The 12,500-nt window shown below is 41.1% G+C and overlaps 2 protein-coding genes across 10 annotated transcripts in view; one reads left to right on the plus strand and one right to left on the minus strand.

Moving 5' to 3' along the window:
* The window catches only part of LOC126986184 (protein big brother-like), a 38,212-nt gene extending 28,794 nt beyond the window's left edge, over positions 1 to 9,418 (minus strand). Inside the window, exons 1-2 of one of the 9 annotated variants that reach the window (XM_050842131.1) lie at positions 9,332 to 9,418; positions 777 to 1,591 (exon numbers count right to left, since the gene is read on the minus strand). In XM_050842131.1, coding sequence (XP_050698088.1) covers positions 777 to 974 — 198 coding nt within the window. In that variant the 5' untranslated portion in view covers positions 975 to 1,591; positions 9,332 to 9,418. Of the gene's footprint in view, positions 1 to 776; positions 2,357 to 3,579; positions 3,650 to 9,331 lie in introns of those variants that run through there. The other 8 variants (XM_050842127.1, XM_050842129.1, XM_050842132.1 and 5 more) reach the window with 8 other exon arrangements.
* A 2,150-nt stretch (positions 9,419 to 11,568) lies between these two features.
* Positions 11,569 to 12,500, plus strand: part of LOC126986185 (putative ammonium transporter 1) — a 17,509-nt gene continuing 16,577 nt past the window's right edge. Inside the window, 1 exon segment of the mRNA XM_050842133.1 lies at positions 11,569 to 11,731. Within this exon segment, the coding sequence (XP_050698090.1) occupies positions 11,629 to 11,731 (103 nt within the window). The 5' untranslated portion in view covers positions 11,569 to 11,628.

Raw genomic sequence — 12,500 nt, forward strand, 5'->3', positions numbered from 1 at the left:
TTTCACCCTATTTCACACCGTATATCGCTCTATTTCACCCTATTTCACACCCTATATCGCTCTATTTCACACCGTCACAATGTATATCACCCTAAATCCCTCGGTATCACCCCATTTCACATCCTCTGCCGCAGTGTATCAGACCCTATATTATCACCCACATCATACCATGGCTCCCTGTACTGGTTAACTTGTCAGAGAGAATCGTATAATTTAAATACTGGATATTCCTTCATCGTAAGGACACACTAGCTGCACTATGTCATCCTAAGTACACCCTAGCTAAGTTTATTTGTGTTTTGTATAGGTTTTGTTACTCTATTGTTTTAAGCCTATGTTTCCGTATTTCATCTAAAGAAGGCAATGTGTTTCACCCTAATTACACCTACATATATATATAATACTTGATATACACCCAACTATATACTCCCATCCACCCTGTTTTTTGTTTTGTTTTTAATTCATATTTTCTTATTGTTGCTAAAAAAATACGTATGCTATTACTACTACTATTTCTACTATTACTACTACTATTTCTACTATTACTACTATTAAAATTACGTACACAGGAGCAGCGAGTAGCGGGCTTTTTTATATTATTGTTTTTGTTTTTTTGTGCCCTTGAGCTGTCTCCTTTATTGTAAAAAAAAAAAAAAAACTTACACACACACACACACACACACACACACACACACACATACACACATAGGCACCTACACAAACACATGTACACTCTCTTCTACACCCCCCACACTGCGCCCAGCCCCTGTACCCACCTCCGTCTCCCTGGCCAGGCGTCTGAACAGCTCGTCGGACTCAAACTTGCTCTTCTGGTCCGGCACGACGCGGGGCATCTTGAACATGAGGCGCGGCTTGGGGGGGCACGCGGGGGGCGGCTCGTACAGGGGGGGCAGCGGCGACTCGTAGTGGCCCAGCAGGGGGGTGGAAACGGGGACTGGTTCGTTCATCATCATGGTCCTGGGTGGCGGCGCGTGACCTCGGTGCACGAATTAGTAACGTGGGTGTTTTTTGAGCGGATTTTCGAGTTTTGTTTTTTTGGTTCCTTTATTCCTGTTTTTTTTCTGTTTTTCTGGTGTTAATGTTTTTTTTTAATTGTTTTATTTTTTTGTTTTATTTCTTTCTGCTTTTTTGTGCTTTGGTATTGGATAAACTGTTTTTTTTCTTTGTTTTTTTTTTGTGTGTGTGTTTTTCCTTTATATATCTAAGACGCTTGTCCTCAGTGTTCAAGTTTGTAACGTTTTGAAGTTTTGATTTTTTTCACTTTTTCGCTTCTCTTCTTTTTTTTTCAGTCTCAAAGTCTTTTTTTTATTTTCTTCTTTCTTTGGGTTCTCGGTTTGACTTTTTTATCTTCTTTGTTTTTGTTTATTTCGTTCTTTTGTGTGTGTGTTTCTTTTCTATGTTTTTTTCACTTTTTCGCTTTTTTTTCTTTTTTCAGTCTCAGTCTTTTATATTTTCTTCCTTCTTTGGGTTCGGTTTGACTTTTTTTTATCTTCTTTGTTTTTGTTTATTTCGTTCTTTTGTGTGTGTGTTTCTTTTCTATATGTAAGGCGCTTCTCCCCAGTGTTCAAATCTGTAACGTTGTGAAGTTTTAATTTTTTTCACTTTTTCGCTTTTCTTTTTCTTTTTTTCAGTCTCAAAGTCTTTTATATTTTCTTCTTCCTTTTGGTTCGGTTTGGCTTTTTTCCTTTCCTTTATCTACCTTGTTATATCGATTTCCGTTTATTTTCTGTTCCTGGTGTCAAATTCTGTTACTTTTTCGTGATTTTTTTATTTATTTCGCATTTATTTTCTTTCTTTCTTAGCGTTATTCTACCTACGGGACTTTACCCTGTTTTAAAATCTATATCTTCCCTCTTTTCTTTCTTTCTCTCCAATTTCCTTTCCTATTCCTTCTTTCCTTTCCTTCCTTCCTTTCCTTTCCTTCTGGTCAACTTTTCAACTTCTCCCTTTTTTTCACTCTCTCTTTCTCTTTCTGTCTTTCTCTCTCTTTCAGTCTCCCTTTCCTTCTTTTCCTTACAGGCTTTCCTTCCTTACCTTCCTTTCCTTCTGGTCAACTTTTCAACTTCTCCCTTTTCTCTCACTCCCTCCTTCTCGTTCTGTCTTTCTCTCTCTCTTTCACTCTTCCTCCTTTTTCTCTCTTTAAGTCAACTCAGCACAATAGTCAGCACAAGCTTTTCAGAGCCTATACAGACAGCAGCACCTCAGCGTCTTTCTCACCCCACAACGTCAGCACACACACACACACACACGCCAGTCACCAGTGTAAAGACCCCGAGTTGAGCTGTTCACTCTCTGCTCTCCTTCTCTCTCTCTCTTTCTCTCAGTCCTCCGAAAGCTTTATAAGGAGTAGATTTGAGGTTACGCTTGAGTTAGAACTTGATTTCTCTCTCTCTCTCTCTCTCTCTCTCTCTCTCTCTCTCTCTCTCTCTCGGGACCGTAAGAAGAAAAAGACGAGTATAATTTATGTGTGAGAGAGAGATAAGAGAAGGAGGAGGAGGAGGAGGAGAAGGAGGAGAAGGAGGAGGAGGAGGAGAAGGAGAAGGAGGAGGAACAGAAGGAGGAGGAGGAGGAGGAGGAGGAGGAGGACAGACATGATGGCAGACATATACTCACTCGTACACACGCACACGACCACTTCCTGTGTGTGTGTGTGTGTGTGTGTGTGTGTGTGTGTGTGTGTGTGTGTGTGTGTGTACCTACTTGGAATCTTAAGGGGGGAGGTAAATACTTCTTCCTCCTCCTCCTCCTTCTTCTTCGTCCTTCCTTCTTCCTAGTATCCTCCTCCTCCACCTCCTCCTCCTCCCACGAAATTCTGCTTGCTTACTTCCTTCCTCCACTTCCTCTCTCTCCCATAACCTCTCACAGTCTTCTTCTTCCTCCTCCTCCTCCTCCTCCTCCTGGTCTTCCTTCGTCCAGGTTTAACTGTACAAGTGTTAAGATTTTTTTCCTAACTGTGTACTAACCGCAAACGTGTGAGTGCGTGCGTGCGTGTGTGTGTGTGTGTGTGTGTGTGTGTGTGTGTGATATTCTAGATTCTTCAGTCTGTGTGTGTCTGTCTGTTCGTGTGAATGTGTGTGTGTGTGTGTGTGTGTGTGTGTGTGTGTGTGATATTTATGTGCTTTCTCTGTAGGTGGGCTCTCTCTCTCTCTCTCTCTCTCTCTCTCTCTCTCTCTCTCTCTCTCTCTCTCTCTCTCTCTCTGTCACTGCAACATATGGCACACATCGCAACACACACACACACACATATACATACATAAACTTAGAACCTTTGTATGTATACCTGTGTGTGTGTGTGTGTGTGTGTGTGTGTGTGTGTGTGTGTGTGTGTGTGTGTGTGTGTTTGCTTTCACTGCTCATTCCACACACAATAAAAAAAGTCACAACCAAAAAACAGTTAAGACAAAACAATGAAAAAAAATAAATAAATAAATAACAATAACAATAACAACAAAAACAATCTCACTGTCAACACACGCAAACAAACACACGCACAAACACAATACCCCTTCCCCCCCCCCAACCCCTCCCCTACCCCCCACAGACCCCACACACACGTACAAACAGACAAACACACTATCGGTCTGTCCTCCTCACAAGCTAACGCGAGACTGACACTTCCTCTCTCTACCTCGCCGAACCCTCAGGCCACGCCCCCTTAGGCAACTCGGGCTCCTATTGGCTGAGAGCTCGGGGGCAGAGGGCGGAGCTAGGGCGGGGCGTGGGCGGAGCGAGGGCGGGGCTTAGGTGCCAAAAGGGGAGGATGTGGGCGGGACTTACGAACTCTGATTGGTTGGGTATGTTTGTGGGCGGGGCATGTTTGGGTTGGGGGGGGTAAGGATTCTCTCTCTCTCTCTCTCTCTCTCTCTCTCTCTCTCTCTCTCTCTCTCTCTCTCTCTATATAAATAAAAATCTCTATATTTTTTTTTATATATGTCTATATATATATATATATATATATATATATATATATATATATATACTATTTTATCGTATTCGAAATTTATGGGTTTTTTTTCTTTATTTCTTTTCAACATCATCATCATCATCGTCATTCTCTCTCTCTCTCTCTCTCTCTCTCTCTCTCTCTCTCTCTCTCTCTCTCTCTCTCTCTTTGTGTCGGTGCTTGTCTCTTTGTCTGCATCGCCCACACACACACACACACACACACACACACACACACACACACACACACACACACACACACACACACACACACACACACACACACACACACACACACACACACACACACACACACACACACACACACACACACACACACACACACACACACACACACGCACTAAATGGTTCACGCCTTAAAATGTTTGTTTACGTGTTTGTCTGTTTAAGTACCTGAGAGAGAGAGAGAGAGAGAGAGAGAGAGAGAGAGAGAGAGAGAGAGAGAGAGAGAGAGAGAGAGAGAGAGAGAGAGAGAGAGAGAGAGAGAGAGATGGGGGGGTAAAAGAAGATAGGCAATAGTGAAAGAAAGAAATGGAAGATAATAAAAAAAAAGAAAAAGGAATAGGGAGAAAATAAAGGGAAAGGAAGGGGAGAAGAAAGGGAGAAAGGGAGAGACAATGTAAGGTAAAGAAAGGAAGAGGCGAACGAGGGAGGGAGGGAAGAGGAATGAGGGAGAGTAGAGGAAGGGAAGGAAAGGAAAATAAGGAAAGGGAAGGGAAGGGAAGGGAAGAAAAAGAAAGAGAAGGGAAGGAAAGGAAAGGAAAGGAAGGGAAGGGAAGGGAACGGAAGGGAAGGGAAGGGAAGGGAAGGGAACGGAAGGGAAGGGAAGGGAAGGGAACGGAAGGAAAGGGAAGGGAAGGAAAGGAAAGGAAGGGAAGGGAAGGGAAAGAAGATAAGGGAACGGAAGAAAAGGAAAGAGAAGGAAAAAAGAAAAGGAAAGGAAAAAAGAGGAAGTAAAGGGAAGGGAAGGGAAGAAAGGGGAAGGGAAATAGAAGAAAAGGAAAGGAAGAAAGGAAAAGAAGGAGAAAGAAAGCAAAGGAGGAAAATATTAAACTGTGTGTGTGTGTGTGTGTGTGTGTGTGTGTGTGTGTGTGTGTGTGTGTGTGTGTGTGTGTGTGTGTGCGGGCGGATGAGTAACAAAAGAAGCGTGACTGTAAACTTAACCACATACTTCTACACACACACACACACACACACACACACACACACACACACACACACACACACATTTTTTTATGCATAACAAAGAAATATTTAATCGCATCAAGACTTCAAAAGATAAATTCCTTCTTTGTGTCAAAATCTCGTGAAATTCAATACCAGTAGCAAGGAGGAGGAGGAGGAGGAGGAGACCAGAAATGAACCGCATAATCGAGATGAGGTCTAACTAATATCGAAGCTGAGGATGACTTAGGCGCTTCTGTTGTTTACGCTCTTTGAAATGAATCCCAGTACCCTGTTTGCACGATTTCTATCTTGAATGCATTGTGCCCTTGGACGGATATCAGAGCTCACTAAGACCCCTAGATCCCTTTCACATCCAGGCCTGCTTTTGGGAGTGTCATTTAAGCAGTATGTGAGGGGTTATTCCTACCTACACTCAGAATACTGCAGTTCCCTACATTGAAATCCATCTGCCATTTATCCGCCCAGTCAAATAATCTGTTTAGTTCATCCTGGAGAATACTAGCGTCCTGATCCGACTCAATTACTCTACCGATCTTGGTTTCATTCGCGAACTTACTGACTTCACTACTAATTCCTGTGTCCTAATCGTTGATGTAAATAATAAACAGCAGTGGACCCAGTATACCGAACCCAGCAGGACTCCACTCGTAACACAGCGCAGTCAGATCTTATACCATTGATTTACACTCTCAGCTTCCTACCTCAAGCCACGCCCTGATCAAATGGTTAATATAAATGATGAAAAGCAGTGGGCCTAGTATCAACCCTAGCAGAACTCCACTCGAAACAAAGCCCCAGTCAGATCTTTTACCATTGATTTGCACTCTCTGCTTCCTAACTCTAGCCTTGAGAAATCGTTAATATAAATGATAAAACTATTGATTTACTCTCTTAGCTTCCTACCTCAAGCCACGCCCTGATCAAAGTCAAATCTCTTACCATTGATTTGCACTCTCTGCTTCCTACCTCTAAGCCGCGCCCTGATCAAATCGTTAATATAAATGATGAAAAACAGAGGACCCAGTACCAACCCCTACGGGACTCCACTCGCAACACACCCCAGTCAGATTTTTTACCATTGATTTGCACTCTCTGCTTCCTATACTTCTAAGCCACGCCCTGACCCGCTTCAAGACTTTCCCTTCTACGCCGTGAGCCTGTAATTTTAGCAACATCAAGAAGAAAAAGTGAAAAAAGAACAAGTATAACAGGAGGATGTTAATAAGAGGAAGGGCAATAATGAAAGGAAAATGCTAATAAAAGGTAATGAACATATAGAAAAAAAAAAATAAAGATCACATTGGTAGTAATATTGATTTTTTTTTTTTTCAGTTTAAAATAATTACACGCACATTTTTCACGCTCACTTTTTTCCCTCCTCTTCTTCTTCCTCTTCCCCTCCTCCTCCCCCTTCCCCTCCTCCTCCTCCTCCTCCTCCGCCACCAGTCAGGAAATCAATCACATGACGTCATCGATTTCTGTGATTGATGAGAGAGAGAGAGAGAGAGAGAGAGAGAGAGAGAGAGAGAGAGAGAGAGAGAGAGAGAGAGAGAGAGAGAGAGAGAGAAAGAAAGAAAGAAAGACAGACAGACAGACAGACAGACAGACAGACAGACAGACAGACAGACAGAGAGAGAGAGAGAGAGAGAGAGAGAGAGAGAGAGAGAGAGAGAGAGAGAGAGAGAGAGAGAGAGAGAGAGAGAGAGAGAGAGAGAGAGAAAGAAAGAAAGAAAGAAAGAAAGAAAGAAAGAAAGAAAGAAAGACAGACAGACAGACAGACAGACAGACAGAGAGAGAGAGAGAGAGAGAGAGAGAGAGAGAGAGGGGGGCTGATGGATGACTTACAATTTTCTAACTTAAATTTTGTGTGTCACGGTCTCTCTCTCCCTCCCTCAATCTCTCCCTCCCCCTCTTTCTCTCCCTCTCTTCCCCCGTCCCCCTCCCCCGCCCCCTCATCCATCACCAAGGCGTGCAAGTGTCCGGTAGAGTTGTAATTTCCGTGTAAATTTAATCTGAACACAACCCTCTTTACTCGTTACCGCCGCCGCTGCTGTATGAATTAACGCAGTCTGCCTTTCAATGTTACGCGTAGTGGCTGTCATAGAAAACAGCGGGTTCGTAAGGCTGACTAGTGTATTATATTAGAGGGGAAACTAATTTAATTTTTTTTTATTCCTATTTACGTAATTACGGAGTGGACAAAATAGAAGAATCAGTCTAGTGTTAGAAAGAGAGAAAGAGGAATTATTATGAAGTGGAAGAATAGGATTAAGCATTTGTCTCATTGGGAAGTTAGCAGTAATAGATATTGTTACTTCGAAAAAATATTGAAGTTTGGCAAAGTTTGAGGCACACAATGAGCTGCGCGTGGCCTCATTGCACACTTCCGTCTCATAAGAACGTTACCAATCTAGATAAACCAATGTCCTCCAGAAATTGACCTCTCTTTCGGCCACCTCTTTTGATTCTTTTTTTTTTTAGGAGCAGCGAGTAGCAGGCTTTTTTTATTATTGTTTCCTTTTTTGTGTACCCTTGGGCTGTCTCCTTTGTTGTAAAAAAAAAAATCTAGATAAACTCTAAAGAGGATTAAGTGGACCTCGGGGGCCAGCATAAGCAATTCAAGAAAGGTGACAATATAAAACACATGCCCGCGTCAGTGATGTCCTGAGCTGACCAGTCCATAATCGGCGTTATGGACCAAACGTAATTAAACTCCTTCTAGGTAAGTAAAATCGAGGCGCTTGTATCTAAAATGAAGGAAACGTATACTAAGCTGCTCGAGGGCTGTGCTCATCTCTGTCTGCTTGGAGTTACCAGTCATAATAATTGTTACAGATACAAATAGAGCAAGTTAGGTAAAGTTTGGGGTATACTTTGCGTAGAACACGTAGAAAGAAAGTTGCAGAGGAGAGGATAGAGAATGGGGTGTACAGGAAGATTTTGAGGGCACCAATGTATGCACAGGAAGCAGAACTCCGGGGGGAAATAAGCTCCAGTGTAAAAAAAATAAATAAATAAATAAATAAATAAAAAAACAGGATAAGGGAGGGACAGTGGAAGTACCTAAAGTATGTTCTAGTGGAAGGAAATGGTTTGGTGAGAAGGGTGGGAGAGATGATAGAGAAGAGACAAAGTAGGTGGGTGAAAGATCTGCTGAGTGAACTGAGAGCGACAGAGGGACTGAGTGTGAGTGTGAGGAATGAGACAAAGGAGAGTATAAAGCAGAGAATGAGAGAGTTGGATACAAAAAATAGCTTACATATTAGATTTGCATTAATATAGGAAAGTCAGGTAAAGGTTGGTATGTACACTAAAATGCGCGTCGCCTCAGAGCTCATCTCCTTCACATAAGAAAGTTGGCAGTCATTCTAATTGTTACAGATACAAATATAGCAAGTTAGGTAAAGTTTTGCATATACTTTGCGTAGAACACGTGGAACATAGCCAGTCATAAAAATAGCTTACATATTAGATTTCCATTAATATAGGAAAGTCAGGTAATTAAGTTTGGGGTGTACACTAAAATGCGCATCGCCTCAGGGCTCATCTCCGTCACATAAGAAAGTTACCAGTCAGTTACGATAGCACCAAGAGAAGATGGCGCCACTATAAACACTTGCCTGCGCCATGAAGGGCTGGGGCCGACTACCATCCAGGTCCCTCAAGAGATAGGCGCTATAGGTGTTCACGTAAAAAATAAATAAATAAATAAATAAATAAAAATAATAATAATAATAATAATAATAATAATAATAAGCATTGGAAAGTTGGAAAATTTGGAGGCAAAAACAAATCTACGCAAGGCTTCAGTGCACCAATCCGTCACATATGAACGATATAAAGCATAAATATGGCAGACGAATTTAGGAGTCACGAAACAATTGGGCCATAAATAAATCTACGCTAGGCCCCAGTGCTCGATCTCCGTCACCAAGGAAACTCAACACCCATAAATATAGTTCAGTTTACGTTAGCAAAAAATAAAGGTAAACGAATATGGGAGTCACGTAAAATTTGGGGCATAAATAAATCTACGCGAAGCCCCAGTGCTCGATCTCCGTTACCAAGAAGACTAAACACCCATAAATATAGTTCAATTTACGTTAGCATAAAATAAAGGTAAGCAGATTTGTAATGAGGATAAATATGTATGACTTACCTTCCTCCAATGACGTCATGGGGTCACGTGACGAGCCAGACGCATTCCTATTGGCTCGTTCCTCCATCCCTGAGCCGTTCATGACCTTGAGAAGAAAAGAAAATTGATAAAAAAGGGAAGAGAAGGAGAGGAAGGGAGAGAGAGAAAAAGGAAGAGAAAATGTAAGTAAAGACTGTATTTTAGGAGAGGTTAGGGTTGTTATGGAAGGCATAGGCGTAACTCTCTCTCTCTCTCTCTCTCTCTCTCTCTCTCTCTCTCTCTCTCTCTCTCTTTACGTATATACAAACACATTCTTTGCCTTCCTGAGTATCAATTTCTATGTTATTCTCTCTCTCTCTCTCTCTCTCTCTCTCTCTCTCTCTCTCTCTCTAAAATATCATCTATTTAATTTAATTTTAGTAGTGTTACGAGAGAGAGAGAGAGAGAGTCATAACACCTCTTCACAAAAAAATAAATAAAAAAGGAAAAAAAACTTGTAATTCAAATAAGAGATAAAAAGAAAAGAAAGAAAACAAACTAAATCATTATCAGTTGTAGTAGTAGTAGTAGTAGTAGTAGTAGTAGTAGTAGTAGTAGTAGTAGTAGTAGTAGTAGTAGTAGTAGTAGTAGTAGTAGTAGTAGTAGAACAGAACATACTTTTTTTTATTCCTTTCAACGTTCAATATCTTTTTTTTCCTTTTCATATATTTCACCACAGTTATTATCCTTTTATTTTTTTTCCTCCCTTCCTATCTCTTTCAGTATAGGAATGCACCCATGATTCCGGTTAGGAGGAGGAGGAGGAGGAGGAGGAGGAGGTGGTGATGGTGGTGGTGAAGGAAAATTACCATGTGCAGTGGGATAGGAGGAGGAGGAGGAAGAGGAAGAGGAATAGGAGGAGGAGGAGGAGGAGGAAGAGGAAGAAGAGGTGGAGGAGGAAGAGGAGGAGGTGGTGATGGTGGTGGTGAAGGAAGATTAGCATGCGCAGTAGGTTAGGAATAGGAGGAGGAGGAAGAAGAATAGGAGGAGGAGGAGGAGGAGGAGGAGGAAGAATAGGAGGAGGAGGAAAAGGAAGAGGAAGAGGAAAATATATTAAGAAAAGAGAAAAAGAGGAATATAAGTTAGCTTGCAAAAAAAAAGAAACAACAAAAAACTCTAAAAAAGATAAAAAAATAAAACAAATAGAAAAACAGATAAATAAACAATAAGACAATGAAGAAAAGGGAAATAAGTAAAAAAAGAAAGAATGGGAATAAGAGAGAATGAAGGAAAGGAAGGAAAGGAAGGAAGGAAGGACAGAAGGAGACATTGAAAGACACAGTGAAGGAGGTAGAAAGGAAAAGATGATAAACAGGTAGAAAGGAAGAATGGGAATAAGGAAGAGAGAGAATGAAGGAGAGGAAGGAAAGGAAGGAAGGAAGGACAGAAGGAGACACTGAAAGACACAGAGAAGGAGGTAGAAAGGAAAAGATGATAAACAGGTAGAAAGGAAGAATGGGAATAAGGAAGAGAGAGAATGAAGGAGAGGAAGGAAAGGAAGGAGAGAAGGACAGAAGGAGACATTGAAAGACACAGAAGTATAAAGAAAAACGAATCAAAACAAAAAATGAAAGAAAAGAGGAAAACAGAGAGAAAGACAGACAGGAAAGAAAGGACAAAAACAGGAAGAGGAAAAAGAATGATAAAATAAGGAAAGAATAACAGAAAAAAAATAGGGAAAATCATCAGAAAACTAAATAAAAGAAAAAATATATGGACAGAATAAAAAATACCACCACCATCACCACCACCACCACCATCACCACCATCATCATCACCACTATCCCCCTCCCCCCCCCCCTTCATAAACCACCATTCAGACGTGACGTAACAGCCCAAGAAAGATAACAATAACTATAAATAACAAGGCTAGTAACACGGGTGGTGACGAGAGAGAGAGAGAGAGAGAGAGAGAGAGAGAGAGAGAGAGAGAGAGAGAGAGAGAGAGAAGAGAAAAATATGGAAGAGAAAGAGAAATAGAAGAGAAAAATAGGAAATAGAAAAGAGGAGAAAGGAGAAAAAATGAGAAAGAAAAGGATGAGAAAAAAAAGAATAAAGAAAATGATGATAATGACGAAGAAAAAAAAAAAAGAATAAACAAGAAATATGAAAAAAATAACCAGAGAGAGAGAGAGAGAGAGAGAGAGAGAGAGAGAGAGAGAGAGAGAGAGAGAGAGACTATACGCAAAAACAGAAAACGTGGCCAGTCGACCCTTGCATCTTGGTGAAGGAGGGAGTGTGCGTCAGAGAGAGAGAGAGAGAGAGAGAGAGAGAGAGAGATGGAGACTAACGACACCATACAAGATTTGAAGACAAGTTTAAGTCATTTGAAAACCAATCTGGACGTTTTCTTTTTGGTTACGATGGGGACTATTGTATTTTGTAAGTAGGTTTGTGTGTGTTTTGTTTTGTTTTCTCTCTCTCTCTCTCTCTCTCTCTCTCTCTCTCTCTCTCTCTCTCTCTCTCTCTTTTTATTATTGTTTCCTTTTTTGTGCCCTTGAGCTGTCTCGTTAAAAAAAGCGTGTTCGTAAGCACAGTGCAGACTACCAGAAAGTGTTGCGTAAATAAACACAAACAGAGGTTAAAGAAAACTTGGATTCTTTTTAGGAGCAGCGAGTAGCGGGGTTTTTTTTATTATTGTTTCCTTTTTTTGTGTGTGCCCTTGAGCTGTCTCCTTTGTTGTAAAAAAAAAAAAAAAATCGTGTTCGTAAGCACCTCTCTTTTTGGACACTCCTTTGACCGCTATTCAGGAGCAGTAAGTAGCGGGGTTTTTTTTCTTTACGCCCTTGAACTGTCTCAGCTGTAAAAAAAAATAATAATAATAAATAAATAAATAAAAAAGTGCAGATTACCAGAAAGTATTGCGTGAGATAAACACAAACAGAGGTTAAAGAAAACTTGGAAGCCATAGCAGTATAGCCAATCAGCACTCAGCTTGCAAACACGCCTATAGCTTTATGTTGTCAGCTTGGGTCGGACTTAAGTTAACAGACAAAAGGGGCTATCACACTGGAGGTAGTTTGACCCTTCCTCTGTGCCATGAACCTTAAAAAACACTCATGAAAACCCGATTGATCCCCTCTTTAACCTTTAGAAATAGTTGATATAAGTGAGGAACGTGCCCCGCACCAGTATAAAGGGGGTATGGGTA

The sequence above is a fragment of the Eriocheir sinensis genome, chromosome 61 (genome assembly GCF_024679095.1).
Source record: "Eriocheir sinensis breed Jianghai 21 chromosome 61, ASM2467909v1, whole genome shotgun sequence".
Lineage (NCBI taxonomy): Eukaryota > Metazoa > Arthropoda > Malacostraca > Decapoda > Varunidae > Eriocheir > Eriocheir sinensis.